The 22,507-nt window shown below is 41.7% G+C and overlaps 1 protein-coding gene across 3 annotated transcripts in view; it reads right to left on the bottom strand.

The window, feature by feature from the left end:
- SLC11A1 (solute carrier family 11 member 1) overlaps positions 1–19,303 on the bottom strand; it is a 42,628-nt gene extending 23,325 nt beyond the window's left edge. For 2 of the 3 annotated variants that reach the window (XM_077320678.1, XM_077320680.1), the window contains exons 1-3: positions 19,130–19,303; positions 5,397–5,518; positions 1,408–1,530 (exon numbers count right to left, since the gene is read on the bottom strand). In XM_077320678.1, coding sequence (XP_077176793.1) covers positions 1,408–1,530; positions 5,397–5,518; positions 19,130–19,148 — 264 coding nt within the window. In that variant the 5' untranslated portion in view covers positions 19,149–19,303. Of the gene's footprint in view, positions 1–1,407; positions 1,531–5,396; positions 5,519–8,766; positions 8,911–19,129 lie in introns of those variants that run through there. The other variant, XM_077320679.1, reaches the window with a different exon arrangement.
- Positions 19,304–22,507: the final 3,204 nt, after the last annotated feature.

Genomic DNA, 22,507 nt, shown 5'->3' with positions numbered 1-22,507 from the left:
GACAGCAGGGCCCAAGCCAAATCCCAAAGTGTTGGCTTCATTGCAGCTGGCAATGAACCAGGCTGGTATTTGCATTGCTTTTAATGCCAACAAGCAAGGGACCCCCAGCTCTGTACATTGCTGTGAATTTGATGCCTGAATACTGCGACGCTATGGGCTCAGCCGGTGTCTGATGGTCCCTTGCCCGTGCTGTACCTGGAGGGAGCTAGAGCCTTGAGTAAAAGAATGTTAATATTCTTCACTGTGCCCTAATGGTTGGGAAATGATCAATTGAAGACTCTGTCAGGAGCCCAAAAAGGTCAAAATAAGGGAAATTAATTTAAGACTCTGTTGGGTAGAACACTACTATTTCAATATTTAGTACTAATATTTATTAAAGTTAAAAACCCAAGGCTTATTGCATAGCCTCAATAAAATCAGCGCATATGTACATACCAATGCCTCCACTGACCAGAAGCGTTTCGGCATTACCACCTTTATCAGTGGTCAGGCTTGAAATAATAACACCATACATAAAATACAAAATTTACCAAGATTGTTATATACAAAGCTAGTTCCTATGCATAAAATGATATTATATACTCAGGACCTTAGTAAATTCCGTGGGCCAGAAGGCCAGAGAAAACTAACGGAGGCCTCTAATGTTTCAAAAGCCGGCCCTGGTCAAGGTAAGTACTTCCAGTGAGTCCAGTAAGTGTCATTTGGAGACAACTTTCATCCAAAGTATGCTGTCAATCTTCATCCAAAGTATTTTTGTATTTTATGTCAATAAAGGTATTATGTGTGTGTGTATTTTATGTGTGCTGCTTTTATTTCATGCCTGACCATTGATAAAGGTGGTAATGCCAACATGCATTAGTACTAAATTTTAAAATAGTGTTCTACCCTACAGAGGCTTAAATTAATTTCCCTTATTTTGACCTTTTTGGGTTCTTGACTTTAATTGAAGTCGGCATATTTTCTCTTTTTGTGTTGCACAGCTCTTTCAAGAGCCCATCAGAGCCTGGAGAAGGGACCTTTCCCAATGAAGGAGAGAAGACATGGGTATGTAAAGAAACAGCAACTTTGACTTGGGCAGAAATAGTGCCAAAAGAGAAGTACTGTGCCAACCTTAAGCAGCATTACAGCCATCTAAGTCAACTGAAGTGAATGGGCAGCTGTGAGCTGGCTGAGTTGGGGTGCAGGATCTCTTTCTGGGGATGATGCTGATGATCGGGTGGTTGGCTGCCCTGTACCAGTCTTTGTTTGTTTCTGGCATATTTTGTAAACAAAGCAAGTATTACATTACTGCCAGAGCGAATCAGTTCTAGTAAGTGCTGATCTTAGAAATTTCTGCAATTGTAAGAAAGAGCAAGCTATCCCTGCCTACTGACACACAATCAGCCTGTGTTGTAGAGACTTGCTCACCTGAAAGCCAGCAATAGCTCCACATTGTAGATCGGACTCGATATTTCCAGGATCCAGGTAGGCAATACTCATGAGGAACCCAGGCCCAGTGAAAGCCCAGAGCTTCCTAAAACTGAAACCATGCTGAAGAAGGGGAGAAAAAAAACTGTAGTAAAAACAGGGGAAACAGGTGGGGAGTGTGTGTGTGTGTGTGTGGGGGGGGGGTGTCATTGCAACACTGTTTTCCAGTTGATATAGGCCCTCCAAGATCTTGCACTGAAGCTGGATTCATATTAGACCATACCTGGACAGCTGTCCTCAAACTCCTGTTTCTTAGACATTTGACTGACAGCCCGGAGGCTCACCTCCTTGGTTATACTCCCCGGAGAGCATAGGCAAGCAAATTCCCCACCTGCTCACAGTTGAAGAAATAAACATCCAGGCACTTTAATGCAATTCAGTTATTTCTCACACAGTACAAATATCACTTGGAAGGTTACAGGAGAGCCGGAGTGGTATAGTGGAACTGTATGAGAAATGGGGAGATGCCAGTTCAGACTCCCTGGATGACTTTGGGCCAATCAATCTATTTTTCAGGCTACCCTACTTCACACAGTTTTTGTGATTCTGAAGACTGGGATAAAATATAATAAATATGGAACAATAAGGGAGTGAGACATTCATTCATTCTTCGGGCTTCTAATTTTCAGGGTGTGACTTCTGTTGCATGAATGACTCCATTTGTCTTCCAAATGATTTCTCTTACATGGTCTTCCATCTCACCTTCATACCACCTCACTTTCTTTGCCCTTTTCTACTACTTTCTTTTCCATGTATTCTAAATCCTCCCCGAGGCTAGCAAGCACTGTCAGGAAAAGTGTACACATCCACTTAAACATCCAGCCATGAGGTTCTGAAAATTAACAGCACTAAGGTCTTTAAAAGAGGAATGGGGATTTCTGTGGCTCTCCACTACCCCCCCCTCACCCATGTACTATTCCCAAAAGTTCACCTGCCTCCAGGAATAAATGTCAGGAGGTTCAGCAGATTGCAGTGGGAAAATCCCTTTCTGCAAAATCCATGAGTAGCACCAATGTGCAAAATCTGAAAGTAATCTTGTAGGGGGGTTTTAAAGTGTAAAGGACACTCAGCACTTTCCCTTTAGTTACTGTAAATAAGGAAGCACTTCTATGGCACTATTCCATCTTCTCACCCTCCTTTTTATAGTTTTTGTCTCCCAGTAACCTTAGAGAAGCTTAAGGCTTCAGTCCCCAATTAAGCCCCTAAATTCAACTGGTCATCATCCCAGGATTAAGCTGCAAACCTTTGCATGCTCCAGGGTGAGTAAGTTTCATTTACTTTAGAGCAAACATTCATAAGCATTGGCTGATAAAATCTGAGAAAGTTATAGACATCTCATTAGCTGTACAATTTCTTCCTTCTTTCCTCCCAAGCAATTGACCCATAGGTCTATTATAAACCTGACGAGGCAAAACCGGTTCCCTATCATGTGGAAGTTTGCTTTCATTTTTGATAATAAGATCAGAGTCCAGTGACACCTTTAATACCAACAAAGTTTTATTCAAGGCATGAGCTTTCAAGACCAAACACTCAAAAGCTCATGCCTTGAATAAATCTTTGTTTGTCTTAAAGGTGCTACTGGATTCTGATTTTATTGTGCTTCTTCAGACCAACACAGCTACCCATTTGAATCTTTCATTTTTGAGTAAGCTTGCTCACAGAAATACATTTTTAAGTATATAATACTGCCAACAGACAGAGGACATGGAATGCAGCAAGTCAACAGCAAATGAATCCATGCAGGCTCACTACACTGTTTAAGAAGGGTGTGCCAGTTCCCAACAGAATAACAAACAAGTCCCAGTGAATCATCCTTGTTTGGGTAAACTTCACCAGTGTATGGTAACACAATCAATGGTCAAAATGAGATACAATGGCAAATGCTCCGTGTTCTCTCCAGGAATGCACAGTTGACACTTGGGAGGTAAAGAAACTTTCCCAGGGTTCCATTTCTCATTTGAACTGTGCTGCGGCATAAAGCAGCTACCTGCACATAGTTTGCATGCCAGAGATTTGTAGCCTTCACAGGTATTATGCTGACATGCTAACTCAGCATGCAGAGCTACTTGACACAGGTTGCAGCACAATTTAAAGGGGAGTTCAAGCCTGTGCAGTCTCTCAGGGAAGCTCTTTTTCCCTCGCCAGTCTCCCATTTAAAAACAGTCCTTACTTTTGTACTGGGAAAGATGGTAAAACTGGCTGCAGTTTCCTCTTTAGTAATATAAACTCGTACTAGTGTGCATTCAGTTTGAGGAGTCCTCTTAACTATGCAGTGGAAGAGAAGAAGGCTTGTCGCAGGAGGCTGGGTATTTTATTTCTTTTTCCAATTAGGGAATATGTGCTTGAGTTTGAAGGCAAGAATGTTCCACTTTTCGAGGGCTCTGCAGGAGACCTTAAACATTAGAATAACAGGTCAACAGAAATGGCATGCAGAGCCTTGCTGGAGTTGCCACTTTTGAAGGAAAAAGGGGTTTATGTGTAGGGGTGGGGGTGTGGGCTAATATTGCCTGATCTAGATAGAAGAAAGACAGATTAAACATGGCATAAATTACTTCTGTAACTCGCTCTACGCGGGCCTAACCTTGTCTTTGATGCGGAAGTTACAGCTGGTACAAAATGTGGCTGTGAGGGTTCTCACCAGGACACCTTATAGGGCCCATATTCAGCCGGTACTTTGTCATCTTCATTGGTTACCAGTCTGTTTCTGGATCAAGTTCAAGGTATTGCTTTTGACCTTCAAGGCTATATGTGGCTTAGGCTCTACCTATCTGCAGGACTATCTCCTTATGGCCCTGCAGGGCTCTTCAGTCTACAGGAAGGAATTTTCTGACAGTCTTGAACCCCCTGGACACCTGCCTGGCCTCGACCAGGGCCAGAGCTTTTTTGGCTCTGCCCCTAGCCTGGTGGAATGAGCTCCCTGAGGAGCTATGGGCCCTGTTGGATTTGTCAGCATTCCAATGATAATGTCAATGTTTTTAAGGGGTTACTAGGTTTTATTGTTTTAGTGTGAACCACTGCGAATTTGAATGGAGAGTGGCAGTATATACATGTGAACATAAATAAAATAAATAAATATCTTTTGGATTTGCAGCAAGGGAGAAATGGCACCAGTAGTGTAACAGTAATAGGGCTTCTAAAGGACTTCTAAAGGAACTAAAGATTTCACTCCAGACTTAGTCCTCTAGAATAGCGAGCCCCAACCTGTGGGCCGCGGACCACATGTGGTCCTTCGACTAATTGGAGGTGGGCCCCGAAGGACGCCTTCTTCCCCCCCCCCGGCCCTTTACTTCATCCCCCCGGCCCTTTACAACACACTTCGGATGTCATTGTCTCCCATCACTCCCAGATGGGACTATCTCGTTGCAGAGAAACAAGCTCAGGGTTCCCATTGATTTGTCATTGTCATGAGTTAAAATTTCCATGAAAATAAAATGTTCCTTATGTTCATTGTTGTGCCGTGTCTGTATCTTATTTTGAAGGGATGTTTAAACATTACCATAGTGATCAGAGTCTTAGGGCAGTGGTTGAGAGTAGAGGAGTAAACTACCCCCCCCCCCACCAGGCCTCAGTAAAAGGCGTTGAGTGGTGCCCGGTGAGTGGTCCCTGGTGTTGTCGTCCCCGGTGATAAAAAGGTTGGGGGTGCTAATGCTTCATAGCTTGCAATAAATGCCTCAACTTTGATGGCAGAATCTGTCAGGTGAAGCAATCTGAAGCAATAAAAGAAAGTTGGAGTCCAGTGGCAACGTTAAGACCAACAAAGTTTAATTTGGGGTATAAGCCACTATGCTCAAACTTTGTTTTTGCACTGTCAGTGCAAATTGGTTAGCAATTTGTCAGAATAGTCAGTTTGATAATTCGCCTCGCAGAATAGCTCAGCAGCCCATCCAGACACCAATAATGCCTTCCTAACCTTCTGCCCAAAGACTTACTCCAGCAACATCTGGAATGGCAATTTTCTCATCCAGGTAGGTTTGATCTTCCACCTCATTGCGAAGATTTGGTTCTGATGAATTGATGGTGCCATAATTAGCATTCGTTTGGCTATCACGGTCTATGAAGAGATGAAGGAGAGGAGGCAGTCAGCAACATGCATGATGAGGTCACAAAGGCAGGCTCACTTAGTGACACACCCAGGATAATAATATATTTAATAAATGCATATCCCACATACTCAACCCACATGGGCTTAGGAGATTGTTTCAAAATAGGGGCTTAATAGGATGTTATTCATCAGGTGATATTATTTGTCTCCATTCCATGGGAAACTATTGATTCACTCTGTGTAATCTGCCTTGTGTCCAAGTGAGAAAAGCGGATTATAAATGATATAAATAAATAAACTAACAGTTAGTGTAATGCACTTCAATTGTTAAAAGTGGTTCTCTCATATTACATGAGTAATTACAATGATTCCATCAGATAGGCTGATATTATTGTGCCTGTATTGCAGATGAGGAATGAAGACTAGAATTCTAAGTTATGCATTGTTACCTTAAATAAACTTGCCTGGGGTCCTAACAGCATGACTTTGGCAATGTTGTCAAAAACAGCACCACTGTGTTTAGTTCTTTCCCCCTAATATGTAATAGGACTTACGCTATAGTAAAGTACTGAAAGAAACATTACATTGCAAAAAAGGGACAATAAAACAGACAAGTTTTATTGCCAAATGTTTGAGTATCAATTTCTGGAGCCAAGCCAAAGCAGGGTTCAGATTTCCACCCATTTTCGACCAAATTGGTTTTCTTCAGTAGCTTGCTCCTTCTGTACAGTAGCTTGCTCCTATTCATTAACAATCACTATTCAGTTTATTCAACAACAAATCATACATAACATCAAAGAATCCCAACCTTTCATATACCTTCTATACCCAAATGCTCATACAGATTTTTCATATGTCTCTACTTCTTATTTTTGATATCCTATAAAACACAAATATATGATATAGATAAACCTAACAAGCTTAATACATTAATGTGGTATAATTAATAATAAATCATAAAAAGGCATACCGTATACTATCAACAGACCAAAACTCCAACTGTATTTATGGAGGATCCCTTGCCGGCATTATAAAATGGGTCCCCAAAGGCAAAATGCTTAGTCAATATTTGAAAGCAATGTGCCCTAAACAGTAACTAAGAAGGAAGCTACTGATGAAAATCAGTTTGATTGAAAACGTGTGGAAATCAAGACACTGCTTTGGCTTGGCTCCAGAAATTGACACTCAGACAATTGGACATTAAAAGTTGTTCATTTATCAGTCTTTTCACTGGTCCTTCTTTTCGTGCTGAAACCTGTGGGATTCAGTGGGTCTTCTCTTGCTCTACCCTGGCATCCCTATCTGGTCTCTAGTGTAGAGAAGCTCACAAAGGGAATGACATCATATTGCAAGCTACAGGGAAATATATTTTGTGGATCCCAAAGTGAAAGTGTTGTTTTCTGTAGAACCTGCAATTTGGGCCTGAGGCTGAGAGATTACTGGGTTGCCTAAAGGCTGTCCTGTGAGTTCATGATGACATTTGCATTAGGAATTTCCCAGTCCCTGTATCACTGCCTAGGTTGCCTCAAGGACCAGGGCCTCTTCTGCATGATGGATAAGCTGATGAAAACTCACTAAATACATAGTTGTTTTTCTGATCTCTGCACAGAAGAGTTAATTTACTCTGCAAAACTGATTTTGCTCTGCATGGTGAACTGCCTCTTTGGTGCTTTAAGCATTTTTAAGCGTTGTTTCTGAAAGATGCTTTTCACCCATTCATTTCTGCCTGCCTGAGATGGTCTATTAGCCATGCAGAAAAGCTCTTTAGTTATGCAGATTAGTGACTGCATTAGAGAACAAAGAGGAGTTGGCAAAACTACAGGGCGCAGGGCTATGAATTGTTTCATGCAGAGAGCATTGCAACATAGTTTTTCAACGGACTATATTCAATGCAGGTCAATGATTGTAATATAATAAAGCGGTCTAAACTAGTTGTTTTTAAAACTGTTTTATTGGGATCCATGCAGAATACCTCCAGGCTTACTGCGCCATGTTTCCAAGGGAAATACCCAGTGATACCATTGGAAGGCGGAAGTATTTACTGCCTCAGGATGCATGGGAGCTTGATACCATCCTCAATTTGAACCCACTTCTCAGAGCTGTGGCACAGAAAAATTTAAATAAATTAATCTGGTACAGTAAAAACAAGTTGGTCACTGTCTCATTAGTAGCTAAGAGAGTGAACTGGGAATCAGGAAGTCCCAGATGTGAATCTTTCCCCTGCTATGAATTCACTAGGAAACCTTGAGTGTGCCCTCATGCCCTTCCACCTGCATTATGAGGAGAATCATCTATGGACTATTAGTGATATGTGGACCCTGTCTGCAGATACTTAAATCCACAGATCGGTACCACATGAACGCTAAACAGATGGTTCTACAAACTCAGGTGAACCCCTACATTTAATAGGAAATTCTGACTTTAAAAAGAAGAGTTGGTTTTTATACTCCACTTTTCACTACCAGAAGAAATCTCAAAGCAGATTACAATTCCCTTCCCTTCCTCTCCTTGTGAGGTAGGTGGGCTGAGGGAGCTTTAACAGATTGCTCTGTGAGAACAGAACTATTAGGACTGTGAATAGCCCAAGGTCACCAAGATGGCTGCATTTGGAGGAGTGGGGAATCCAACCCAGTTTGGCATATTAGAAGCCACCATTCTTAACTACTATACCAATCTGGTGGGACAAGAGGCAGAACTGAACTGAGAAATCCCAGAAAAAAATAATGTATATACAATCATGAACAATGGATCTTCATGCCATTGGTCAGTTTCGGTTTAATTTCTGTGAAAGAACACTTGCATAATTTTATGGTTGGAGGTCACCACAACATGAGGAACTGTATTAAAGGGTCACAGCATTAGGAAGGTTGAGAACCACTGCTCCAGAGAAAGGAGAATTTCTCTAGCTAGTCAAAGCGGGAATTAGCTCTGAGGAGTGCAGAGATGCCTGGTGTGGTGTGGTTAGAAACTGCCTTTAGAGACTTAAAGTTAAGTTAAAAACTCATGACGAATATTGGTTTTTCAAGAGAAAAGCTTTGGTACTGGAAAGAGTATACCAGCCTTCTGTAAACAGAAGGAGTCAGAGGTTACTCAAAGTGTACTAGACGTGTTTGGGGGAAACACTGGAACAAAAGCCTCTCAATGTAAAGTTTTAAGACACTGTGAAATCTTATGTAATTCTCAATAGCTTGAAAAACATATGAACTAAAGTATGTACATATACTGATTTTACCACAGAATTATCTATGTTGAGTTACCTATGAATTGTTCAACTCCAGATCTCACCAGACCTTTCCCCTCTATGTTAACTGGGTCACAGTTTTCCTAGGCAGAGGCTGCTGGAGAATGTAGAGAGACAGTTGTAAACCAAGAGGCAGATAAAGGTAGACTGGCTGTTGTTGGGAAGGTTGCCAACTCTAGTTTAGGCAATTCCTGGAAGAAGTGGAGCCTGGGAAGGGTGGAGATTGAGGAGGGGAGGGACCTCAGAAAGGTATAATGCCAACCTCCAAAGCAGCAGTTTCTTCCAGGGAAACTAGGGTTGCCAGCCTCCAGCTGGGGACTGGAGTTCATGTGGAATTACACAGATCAGTTCCCCAGAGAAAAGGACTTTTTTGGAGGGTGGACTCTATTACATTACACCCTACTGAAGTTGTTTCCCTCTCCAAACCTGGCTTTCCCAAGGCCCTCCACCACTCAATCACCAGGAATTTCCTAGCTGGGAGCGGGCAACCCTAAGGGGAACTGATCTCTGTAGTCGGAGGATCCATTGTGGTTCCAAGAGATCACTAGATTGGCAGCTCTGGAAAGAGAAGGAAGCAGAAAAGTGGGAGAAGCTCTGAGGACTTTCAGGCAAAGGGAAAAGTGAATGAGATACCTCCCACAAGTCCTTGCAGATTCCCACTTGTAATAGCTATTTCACAGAAATGTTTTAAGGATTACAGTAAGACAATGTGCATGGAGCGCTTTCAGCACTAGGAAGCATTGTACTAATGCAGAGTGTTGTTAATTAAACTGAGAAGCTGACTATCATTTCTGGTTGAACAACCGTGTCAGTAAACTGAAGCCAGGTCCTTTCAGAAGAGGTACATAGAGTTCCTTTGAAGAAACAGGTATGTTGTCATTAAAGGACCATAAGATGAAAGAGACATATGTTTCACAGATATATACTTAAAACGAAGCTCAGCTTAAAGCAGAAAATACCTTTACAAATTGCCAGCATCCTAGCACACTCTTACCCATGCCTTGTTCCTTTCCTTCATGAACTCTTCACATCAGGATCCTGCACAGTGCCACTGAGATGCTATTCTAGCTGCTTAGATCTGCTTGTAGAAACTGAGATTTCTTTCCCAAAAGACTATCATGCTAGAGAAACAAGTCCGGCAACACCCACTCAGTTGGTGAAATCATGTTTGTATATTCAGCTGGGGAGGAGTTAGAGTAGCAACATATTGCAACATCTGTGATGGGCTCTTTCTATGGATCATTTTTGGGTACATTCTTATGTACCATCAACGTGGTAAAAAAACAGCATCTTATAGATGGACTTTTAACAATATGCAGTTATTTCTACATATAATACTGTGATGGGATTTGACCTTTTTCAGTGTCTAAAAGTTATAGGAGACTTTACTTTTCTGGCATCCAAGCTGCAACTTTGTCTTATATCTAAAAGATGAATGGGAATATGAGTACTATAAGAAAGTTAACACTCCCCCCCTTACTCATACTTAACGTAAAAAGGGGCTGCAGTTCAGTGACTGAACATCTGTATTGCATGTAGGACCCCAGTTCCATCCTTAGCATTTCCACTAAAAGGGATCAAGTAGAAGGTGATGTAAAAGACTTCTGTCTGAGACCCTAGAAAGCTGCTATCAGTTGGACTATACTGACCTTGACATACCAGTGGTTTTCCCTTCTGCCTCAGTGCTTTTATAATGAGATTGTTAGGGTTCTTTTCCCATTATTGGATTTTTGAAGTAACTAAATAAAGGGAAAAGAACCCCAACATTTTTGTAAATAGTTGTGAACATCTATAAAGATTAGATTAGAAATCTAGAAATCTATTAAAAATGAATAGAGGAACCCAAACAATTTTGTGCATATTTATAAATAATCCAAACCCCTTGCCTAAATCTTTAAAAGTTTATTGTGGGAAGGAATAGGCCTATAGTGTGGTGGAATAATTCAGAAGGATGCGTCTTTATAAAAGTCACATAAAGTCTATTCTAGTATTTATTGTATGTTTTATCCTGCTGTTATTACATTGTGTTTACTTTTGCGATTCATTTTTGTTTGTTTTTTATATTCTATTTATTTTTTTGAAGTTTCATGTCCTTTTCCTTCCCACTGTGGGTTCCCAAGGCACTCAAACATGCCTGGAAGCAGGTTGGCAGCAGGACTTCCTTCCATGTAAACATGCACAGGATCAGGCAGCCGTGGCAGACGACCCAGTTTAGGATGCATTGGAACTAATGAGCCGCCTTCTGAATGTCATAGAATGACTCAGCATGATCCAGGGATGGCCAGACTGTGGCTCTTCAGATGTCCATGGACTACAATTACCATGAGCTCTTGTCAGCCCCATGCTATCAGGGGTTCATTGTGATTGTAGTCCATGGACATCTGGAGAGCCACAGTTTGGCCACCCCTGATGCACACAAGCAGATGTAGAGCCTTCAAGATTGAATTCAGTTCAGCAAGCAACCATAGCTCCTCTGTTTCAAGAGGGACAAATATTTTGAATAATTTTGATTTTTAAAATCAAAGGAACTTAATTATCACATGTAGAATTGTCTTGTAAGAATCTCCTGTAACTAAAACTGTTGCTTCATGCAACATATGATGTTGTAGAATCAAGAATAATGCCTTGTTTTACGTCATCGGAGGAAAGAGAAAAGAGTGAGAGCCTCCCTGGCCATTTTGGGGAGCCAATTCTACATGTTGGAAGCCACAATAGAAAGTGTCTGGGTAGATGTCTTAAGAGAAAAAGGCCTGCTACATCAAGTCAAGGATCCATCTAGTCCAACATCCTATTTCATACAGTACCCTGGAGGTCCAAACATACAGAACACAGAGACTGAGGCCTTCCCAAGATGCTGTCTCCCAGCACTGCTGCTTCTGTATACTCACCATGGCTAGTAGCCATTGATAGACCTATTATCCATTAATCTGGCTAACATCCTTACCTGACCTTTGCATAGTTGCAACTTCAGAAGGCTTTGCTCAGATGAGTGAAGAGAGAGCATAGCAGGAGAGTGGCCCTGGAAATAGGTGGGTCATGAAGAGCTTTGTAACTGATAATCAGTGCATTGAATTAATCCCAGTAACTAATACATAGCCAGTGGAGTGACTGCAGAAGGGCTGCAATATGTGTAATCTACCTAGTTCCTGACAGTTACCAAGCAGTGGCATTCCATACCAACTGGAAGTTCCAAGTTGACTTGATCAACCAATTCATGTTGGCATCACAGGATAGGCCCCCCCCCGCAGTAATGGGTTTAAATTACATGGAAAACTCTATCGGCTAGATATTAGGGGGAGGGGGGAATTTCACAATCAAAGTAGTTCTGCAGTGGAATTGACTGCCTAAGGAGGTGGTGAGATCCCCCTCACTGGCAGTCTTCAATCAGCAACTTGACAAATACTTATCCTAGATCAGTGGTTCTCAACCTGGGGGTCGGGACCCCTTTGGGGGTCGAACGACCCTTTCACAGGGGTTGTGGCAGGGCGAGCAGCTTGGCCGTGGGGGGGGGGTGCTGCCACTGTTGCTGCTCCTCCTGCAGGTTCCTGTGCTCGGCCGCCAGCCACTCCAGCAGTGCCTCCAGTGCAGCGCAGTCTCCCGCCAGGCACTCCAGGTGGCACCGCAGCTCGGCGGGACAAAAGGCAGAACTGAACTGAGAAACCCCAGAAAAAAGCCAATTTATATACAATCATAAACAGTGGATCTTCACGCCATTGGTCACTTTTGGTTTAATTTCTGTGAAAGAACACTTGCATAATTTTATGGTTGGGGATCACCACAACATGAGGAACTGTATTAAAGGGTCGCGGCATAAGGAAGGTTGAGAACCACTGTCCTAGATGCTTTAGGCTGATCCTGCATTGAGCAAGGGATTGGACTGCATGGCCCCTTCCAACTCTATGATTCTGTGTATAGTGCGCTCCAGTAGTCTAGTCTTCAGTTCACCAGTGCATGGATCAACATAGCTACACTGGCTGTGTCAAGGTAGGTAGCTATTTTCTAGGCTAAATGAGTATGAAATATGCATATCATGAATATACAGATATGTTAACTTGCTTTTCTAGCAAAATAAGGTAGATAGAACAGAGTCAGCAAAAGTTGAACCCCATCAAGCATGGGCACACAATGTCCTTCAGAACCAGCAATTCCTCCTTCTTTACATGTTAGGAAAGATGGAATGGTCCCCCAAAGGCTTCAAGCCAAGCTGAACTTTATCAACATTTGGTGCTCAGACTGAAATAAAGACCTTAAAACCACAACACAGGCAAGAGCATTGCACCAATGTGTCTACTCAGATTGCCTTCTTGGCCCCTCCCCTCTGGCTCTTCCTCCTTGTCAGTTTCCTCTTGTTCATCCTTAGTCATGTAACCACAGCAGTCAGGCAGTTGCTCAAAACCTATATTGCATCACTAGGTGACTTGGATAAAGGAAAAAGAGGTGGGTTTGTCATCTCATATTGATGTCACGCAACTCCAAAACCACATATGATGTGTCCTAAAAGCTTTTCATATGAGCCTCTTGTGGCGCAGAGTGGTAAGGCAGCCGTCTGAAAGCTTTGCCCATAAGGCTGGGAGTTCAATCCCAGCAGCCGGCTCAAGGTTGACTCAGCCTTCCATCCTTCCGAGGTCGGTAAAATGAGTACCCAGCTTGCTGGGGGGTAAACGGTCATGACTGGGGAAGGCACTGGCAAACCACCCCGTATTGAGTCTGCCATGAAAACGCTAGAGGGCGTCACCCCAAGGGTCAGACATGACTCGGTGCTTGCACAGGGGATACCTTTACCTTTACCTTTAAAAGCTTTTCATAGAGATTGCTTTCAGAAAATGGTTAGTAGTGATGAGTTTTTAAAAAATGTTTTGTAGTGGTTTTATTGTTGTTTATCTTTGTCAGCCATCTTGACCATTTCCATGTAGATTATTGGCTGTTAGGAAATGGGGTCCCCCATTCCCACCGCTATACAGGGCATTCTCTGATTTTTCCCAAACCTGCTTTGTTGTGAACTTTTGGAGGAAATTGCAATAAAGCCTTAATGGCTGCTGTGTGAGTGAGGAGGTTCAGATTTTCCCAGTCCAGCCCAAATGGTACACTGTTCTGGATGACTCTGATCAGATCTGATTGAGGCATAGGAATGCACTTATAGAAATCCCAGGCACCTAGTTAGCTTTCCTATACCAGATTCCAAACCAAATGGGCACCTCAGTAACAGTATAGGTTCAATCTAGGTATGGTACACAAGTCAATGCGATTAGAGAATCTCTGCTTCCATTTTCTTTTAAATTAACGATTGACTATTGTGCTCTCAACCTAGTCTAAATGCACATGGCATTATAACATCCATCCATCATTGTAATATAGATAATTAAAGCAGAGTAATTATATGACTCTATAAAAGTTTCTTACCCCAAAAGTAATCAGGTCAGAGGCAAGAAGATGCCTGAGTGGGAGGTCTCAGTGAATACCACTTCCCATATTTATAGGATTTAAAAAATAATCCCCTAACAAAAGCAAACTGTCCCACTTGACATGTGAGCACATTTTTGGCTTACTTATTATTTCATAACTTCAAATACCATCCATACATCTAAAGTCTAAGAAGACATTTTAGAAGTATGGATGGTGTTCACCATTATGAAGATCATAATAAAAAATATATTAAAAGTGTTAATTCTTGATAATTTTAATCTTAATAAGATCTGTTTTAAAATAATAAGTTTTTCATACATATGAATATCTTTTGGCTCTCAACCAATACTCCTATCCTTGAACCACATCTTCCCATCTGTGAAATTGGACATTCTTGAAATTTTCAGATGTTCCTGGACCCAGGCTTTAGAAAATTCTATCTACTCATAAGGCTTTAGAAGGCTTCTAATCTACATTAGCCAGATGAGTACATCACTACTTTGCCTCTTCTTCTTACTACCTTTCAAGGCTATTCTATTATGGGTCTATATATTCCCTCAACCCTGACTGGGATGACCCAGGTTAACTTGCTCTTTGCAGATCTTGGAAGCTAAGCAGTGTCAGTTCTGGTTAGTATTTGACTGGGGGACCAACAAGGAATAGCAAGGTAGCTACACAGAGGCAGCCAATTACAAACTACCTCTGAATATCTCTTGCCTTGAAAACCATAAAGGGTTGCCTTGGAAGAAGCAGCTGAAGGGGATGCTGGAGCAGATTGTGAAGGGGCGTCAAGACTGTGAAAGGGAGTCAAGAGGATCAGATTGTGAATGGGGAGTTGTGTACATTGCAGAAAACTATGACTGTTCATGAAGGGTACTCTTCATCGCAGGATAGGACCCACAGTGATGAGTTTAAACTACTTGTAGGACAGTACTGGCTAGATATCAGGGGGAAAATGTAGTTCAGCAGTAGAATCAGCTGCCTAAGGAGGTGGTGAGCTCCCTGTTGTGTATGTGGACCTTCTGTGAACCAGCATTATAGGTCCAAGGTAGGATTGTTATCCTGCAGTTGTAGCAGGCCAATGTGCAGCTGGATTCTGTCTGCCAGATCCAATTGTTTTAAAATGAAATTGACCAACAGTATGCACTGACAGGAATCTCCCATTGTTCTATTCTGTATATATTTGGGTGTTTTGGGGAGGGTTTCTCAGTTCAGTTTTAGTTCTCTTGAACTGGGGTCAATAAAGAGTTGAAATGTGTCCATGTTTCCTACACCCACGGATTTAACACTCCCCTTCACTGGCAGTCTTTAAGCAGCACCCAGACAGATACTTTTCATGGATGCTTTAGGTTGATCCTGCATTGAGCAGAGGATTAGACTAGATGGCCTGTATGGCCCCTTCCAACTCTATGATTCTATTCTAAACCCAGTTTTCGATCCCCAAGTGGATGAATCACACTTTAGCTTCTGGGATTTCCCATACCAGTTTAGGAGCTATATGCAAAATTCCCTGTGAGCTTTGCTTGAAAACCTGTCCTCTCCTAACCCATAAATTAACTTCAGAGGACCTTTAATGGACTGTAATGGAAAGTTTATACTATAACTCTAAAATATAACTCTAAAACTCTAATATTAAAACTAGGCCTTTCCTGTATCAATTCTTGCTTTAAGCCAGCAGTATTTAAAAGTGGAATCCTTGTTATCTACCCAGTCTTGGGCATTTGGGACAGTTTTCCAAAATTCAGACAGAATCTAGATAGCAGTGCAAGCTCCAGCTTGCTGTTAGCACCCAGTTTTAAAAAAATATTATTATTGCTCTGTGTTTACTGTCACAACACTTGGACTATATCCCAACATCATAGTAACTGGGTAATAAGCACTAGATAGACTATCAGAAATAAGTAAAAAATTAAAAAAAGATTTGAGTTTATGAAGATAGGGTGGAATATAAATACAATAATAAAATAAATAAATACTGATTTTAGTTTGAGTTTTTGTTTGCATATTCAAGTTATCTTAATGCTAGGTTAACATTCTGTGTTGCATTGCTATTTTATCCCATGTGTTTCCCTAGTATTATACATTTCATATGAGAGATTTAAGTTTGGGAACATTTTGTGTAGTATAACCTCTCATCTGCCTATAGGATTGCCCTTTCTTAATGGCAGAATAATAGAATGCCTTTGTTAGGACCAGCAAAAACATCTCCAAGCTTTCAGTCTCTCTAAAACTCTTTAACCTGACTGGTCATTAAGTGTTGGGTCAGATCTGAATAACTGCTAGCATTTATATTTCCAGAGGGAGAGGGGCCATTGTGTCTGTATCTTGTAGCCCTGTGTGCAACTGGAGATCTGCTGTGCAACCTATGCAGCCCTGTCTGATTAAGAATGCTATAGGCTGATTAAGAATGTGATAGGGAGATTGCAGAAATGTACAACAATCCAAACAATGGAATCCCCAGGATTCAACAACGGTATTGGCTTCTTATCTCACTACGTATGCTCATTCCACTCTTATATCTACAGTCCTTACAATTCCCTCTTCTTTTTATTTTATTTGGGACAATGTAATTTAGAATCTAGAGCCTCTTGTGGCGCAGAGTGGTAAGGCAGCCGTCTGAAAGCTTTGCCCATAAGGCTGGGAGTTCAATCCCAGCAGCCGGCTCAAGGTTGACTCAGCCTTCGATCCTTCCGAGGTCGGTAAAATGAGTACCCAGCTTGCTGGGGGGTAAACGGTCATGACTGGGGAAGGCACTGGCAAACCACCCTGTATTGAGTCTGCCATGAAAACGCTAGAGGGCGTCACCCCAAGGGTCAGACATGACTCAGTGCTTGCACAGGGGATACCTTTACCTTTAATTTAGAATCTAACTCTCTGACCTCAGAACAGGATAACAAACTCAGCATGGCTTGTCACTTGTGGGGATGCTTCCATGCTTGGGTGGAAATGGATGGGGCTAGCAACAAGTCTCTTTTAATTATTTCTTTTCACAACTGGGTAAGTGTCTGCCATTAATCACTAAACCTAACAGCTTTATTCCCCCATTGTTTTTGTGAACAACAATTGAAACCAAAGGACTGATTTGCTTTTCTAGCAAGGAATTAAAAAGGTAAAGGTATCCCTTGTGCAAGCACCGGGTCATGTCTGACCCTTGGTGTGACGCCCTCTAGCGTTTTCATGGCAGACTCAATACGGGGTGGTTTGCCAGTGCCTTCCCCAGTCATTACCGTTTACCCCCCAGCAGCAAGCTGGGTACTCATTTTACCAACCTCGGAAGGATGGAAGGCTGAGTCAACCTTGAGTTGGCTGCTGGGATTGAACTCCCAGCCTCATGGGCAGAGCTTTCAGACTGCATGTCAGCTGCCTTACCACTCTACGCCACAAGAGACTCATAGCAAGGAATTACCATACCGTATATTTAGGATGTTGTGATGTTGTTTACTAATTTGCAACTAATTTATTTCCCCCTTATGATTCTTGTTCCATTTTGTCTGAGGAAGAGTGCTTGCACACAAAAGCTCATGCCTTGAATAGATCTTTGTTGGTCTTAAACCTGCCATTGGACTCACATTTTGTTGTGCTACTTCAGACCAACATGGCTTACCACTTGAATCTATCTTGATTCAGAATGCCTCACACATCAACTGACCTGTGACCCACTGCTTCCTGGGGATTTTTCTCATGCTCTTTTCCTTACTCCTTCCCTGCCCTCCCCATTCTTTGGCTTTCTGTTTTGTTTAATGACCTGCTTGAAGAAATGCTGTGGAGCATTGGAAAGCTTGAACTCTCCATGGAGACATTTCAGTGAGTCGTAAAGTAAGATAAGGTAGGGCGTTTATGACCCTTTCCACAAGCCTTCTTGGCACAACAGACACTCAGCTCCTTCCTGACTCCATCATCAGCCAGCCAGAAGTTTAGAAGAAGGAGGGAGAGGAAGTGAAACCCCTTTCACAGGCCTGCTTGAACTAACCGGAAGTCATTTTAATTGTGATTTTAATGTTTTGTATGTATTTTCAATTTGCTTTTGAAATTGTTCTAATAATGTGTGGGAGAGATTGTTTTCTAATGGTTTTAAGATGTGATTTTTATCATGTATATTTTAATAGTTAGCTGACTTAATGGTCTTTGCATGAGATAAAAAACAGTATACAAAGTTTGTAAATATATACAGGCAGACAATTTATTCTTCAGATTTTTTTTGGGTTAGCCACATTTTGTTAGCCACATAATGAACTTTTCATTAAAAGGTAGGTTATAAATATAATACATGGGCAAATAATTCAGCAACTACTGTTGCTTTTGAAATGTTTCTAATGGATAAATGTGTAATTTACTGAGTAGGAGAATCCAAAAAGTATTCAGAATAAAACAGCCATCAAATGATGCATTTACAGTCCAAATGGAGATTAGAGTTGCAGTTCTCTCGGGAATGTTCTCAAGATCACATGCTACAGATTAACCTACTCAAAGTATTTTAAAGCATTATGTTATTTGCACCACCAATGTGGCTAATGTGTAATAAAAGATACATTTAACACACTCTTTCAGAGCATGTTCACTGCAATGATCCTATTGGGCTATAGTTATTTCATTTTATTTACAGTAAAAATTAATGAACTTGAAATGTTAATCTTCAGATATTGTTGCCACTTCCACACCCTCTGGCAGGGCTCAAGTGACATAAAAGCTGGGTACCATGCAAATGCACAGGACGCACTGATTTCCCTGGCATGGAGACACAGAGACAGGGAAAGATGCACTTAAATTTCTGTCTATCATAAAACAGCCTGTTTAATCACAGAAAACTTGGTTTCTGAGCTGCCTAATAAACAGTTGATCTACTGTAGCTTGGTAATAAATATATGCTTGGTCTTTCTGAGAAGCAGAAACTCACACTGCCCAGGAAAAAAGAATACTATCAGAGAAGACTCCTGCTTCAGTATTAATCACAGAGACAAGGAAAGCAGGATTCCTACCTGGTATCTGTGATCCCATCTGGAAATTCTTTCTACCAAGAGTTCTCTTCAGACCAGATGCAAGACTGGGCGTCCACACGGATTATGAAAGGTGGAGTGAAACAGCCTACACGTGCCTGAGGAAAACAGTCACAGAGCAGCCAGAGGAGGGCAAACCTCGAGCACAAGCTCCGCTCGGTCTGCCCTGTATTTTATAAGGAAACAGAAGGAAGTACTCTTGACTGGTTAAAAAAATGACAATATGACTCTCTCTCTCATTCCTCTACACAGCCTTGGGCACAGTTGCCTGACAAGAAGGAAAGGGATTGATATACCTCTTTAAGATTTGAGGCGAATACAGAAGATCAGGATTCAGAAGAACTTGATAATATCGAGGGCTAAAGTATACAAAGACTCTCTTAGTTGTGTTTGTGTTAAATGAGTTGTAGAAATGTTTAAATATGCTAATTTAAGTTCTAAGCATGCTAGAGTCGGTACTGCCTGTCCTCTCCCCTCTGACCTCCCATCCCACCTTTTCCCTCTGTCTTTAACAGTAGCCTGACATACAGAAAAGAAGAAGAGGAAACTTTCTTACCAGTTAACACCACATCAGGAAAAGGTTTGCTGTTAAATCTAGTGGGCAACTTTTAACCGTATGGGAACTGAGGTTGGGGAAAAAGGTGAAAACCACAAAGGAAGCACATCCTGTGATGTTTGTGCATCTGAGAATGGAGAAACCAGGTACTGCTTTGTCAGTCTAGGACTAGTCCATGACATCCTTGATAAAATATACGTATGCATGTGTATGTGCTCACTGCATAGATCAGACACCATCTGTGAGGTTCCCACCTGTGGTTTTAGCAGCTGCCTGACAGGTAGATGCATCTCAAATTAAGTTTTACTAATGATCAAATTAAATGCTTTGTGACATCTCACTCTCTGGCTGCTTCCTGATTCCTTACAAATGTTCAGTGAATATGAATTTGATATCCCCCCTTATCTGCCAAACAAACCCACAGCCCAGTAGAGATCCTGGCTGTATCTGTAGCTGTGCTCTTTGTAATCTGACCTGGCCATGGCTTCCAGAACAATTTCAATGATGCAAACAGGCAATATTGCAGTAAAAATATCCTACCTAGAGAAACTGCCAGCATTCCGATGCAAAGCTACCTGAGCATGCACTGACTTGCCTGGCACCAATAGAAATGCAGGAAGATGCATCACAGCCACTCTATTACCCGTGTTCTAATGACAAAAAAAGTTAGGTCCAGTGTTATAAAACCAGAGGCAATGAGATAGATATTAATTGTAGCATATGTGAAGGATTTGTAGCTTGCTTTTTTCTTATGAAAATCATGTGAGATGAGCTAGAGAGCTGATGATGCCCACATAAAAGTCATCTTGTCTCTCATGTGCCCACTACAAGGACTTTCAGTCAGACACGTGGCTGAAATTCCATGCTTGGGGCTAATTCCCAGATGCCTCTGGACCCGATTCAGATTGGAACTTCAGTGTAGAGGGAGAGAAAGATGATACCTACTCCCCTGCTGTCCTTGAGGTTGTTTCAGGTCATAGAAATGACAGGGGGGAAGTTTAAATTTTGATGCTCAAAGGAGAAAAGCCCTTGCTTGTTAGATAACAAATGGAACATGTGCATTCCAGTGCTGGACAGTGGGAGCACAGTTGCTCAAAGAAAAGTGAATGTATGGAAAAGAAAAATTAATAATAAGAAAAATGTTCTGTAAAAAGAAGTGCTTTGTGGGGGAGACTGGAAGCCTTGTTTATGTTCACTTTCTTCTGACTCAAAGAAATGCACAAACCAACAAATGGATAGGGGAGTATGCAATGCTCCATATGAAAAGAATGAAAGGAGGGAAGTTACAAAATACAGAAAAGCTTAGGCAGTAAATAGTGGCATAGAGGAAAAATCAGGGTACCATGATCATCCCCACCTGAATACATTGTGTCATTTATAAACCCTGAAGGATTGGGATTGAGACTGGACAGAGACATATATTGAAGGTATCTTGTTGCACCAAGGAAGGGATTCCAAAACATGAGCACCACGATGACATGACTCAGAGCCAGGCAGTGGCAGTACAGGCCCAGGAAGCAAAGACAGACTGAAGCTATACCCACTGATTCTTCCCACACCACCAGCGTGCAATGACATGGACTAGGAAGAAGTTGAGCATCTTCACTGTCCTCATGCCACCCCCAGCAGCTGCTTGGGTGACTTGGGCAGAGAAACATCTTATGATGGAGAGACCTGGAGGACAGCCTGCAAATTACCAAGTTCTGCTTGGCTTCATAGGAGAGTTTCTACTGTTTCCCCCCAAAATCAAGTGGTTTTAATTTCCATAGGATCTACAAAACAAAATAAGTAATCTTTCCAATATGTATGTGCAATGATCGGGGGGAAAATTCTGCTGTTTTTCTGTCAAGCACACAAGTCCTGACAGATAAAGTTCCTACCCTAAGCCAGCATGGTATAATAGTTAAAGAGTGGTGAGTTCTAATCTGGAGAACCAGGTTTGATTCTCCACTCCTCCATATGCAGCCAGCCTTGGGTTAGTCACAGTTCTTTTGGAGCTCTTTCAGTCTCATATACCTCACAGGTACCTGCTGTGGAGAGAGGAAAGGTGTTTGCTACTTTGAGACTCCTTCTGATAGTGAAAGGGAAGTAGAAAAATAAGCTCTAGTCAGGAAAAGCCAAATAGGGAACAGGGTGCAATTGGATTGCAAAAAACATGGGAGAAGCCAAAAGAGAAATAATCCTCTCTGCACTATATTTTCTTTCTTAAGATAGTTTGCTGAATGTATTGCGTCACTCTGCAACCAAATCCCTGTTCAGCCCCCTCAACTTCTTCATTTGTTCCTAACAATGCAATGAATACAGCACAAAGCTTTACATAACTCCTATGTCTTTTAAGGAAATATGTCTTCTGCATTTTGTCATTGGTAAGGTGTGAGAAGAACATCTCTCAGTTTCACTTTTTGCTTTCTTTATTGTGCAATCATTGGGGGCAGGGACTGACTTAGGCAGTGCCTTTCTACTTCTTGTTTCTTATCACTGCATGTATATTTAGACAGAACATGGCTTATTATTATTATTATTATTATTATTATTATTATTATTATTATTTATTCAATGTATAGCCTGCCTTATTCTGAAGCTCAAGGTGGGTTACATAAAGGCATACCCCTCAATAAAACCCCTCTCCTGAAACCAACAACCTCAATCAGCATCAAGATAGCAAGGTTCTTCCTCCCCACCCCTCACAGTCAACCATCAGAGGGGGTTCACTTGATGGTATAGCGTAGCCTGAGGGGGGCCAGTGATTTTAAGAACTGAGCCTCAACCAAAGACCTGGCGGAAGAATTCCATCTTATAGGCCC

The sequence above is a fragment of the Paroedura picta genome, chromosome 2, assembly GCF_049243985.1.
Source record: "Paroedura picta isolate Pp20150507F chromosome 2, Ppicta_v3.0, whole genome shotgun sequence".
Taxonomy (NCBI): Eukaryota; Metazoa; Chordata; class Lepidosauria; order Squamata; family Gekkonidae; genus Paroedura; species Paroedura picta.
This window is presented reverse-complemented; position numbering and strand designations above follow the sequence as displayed.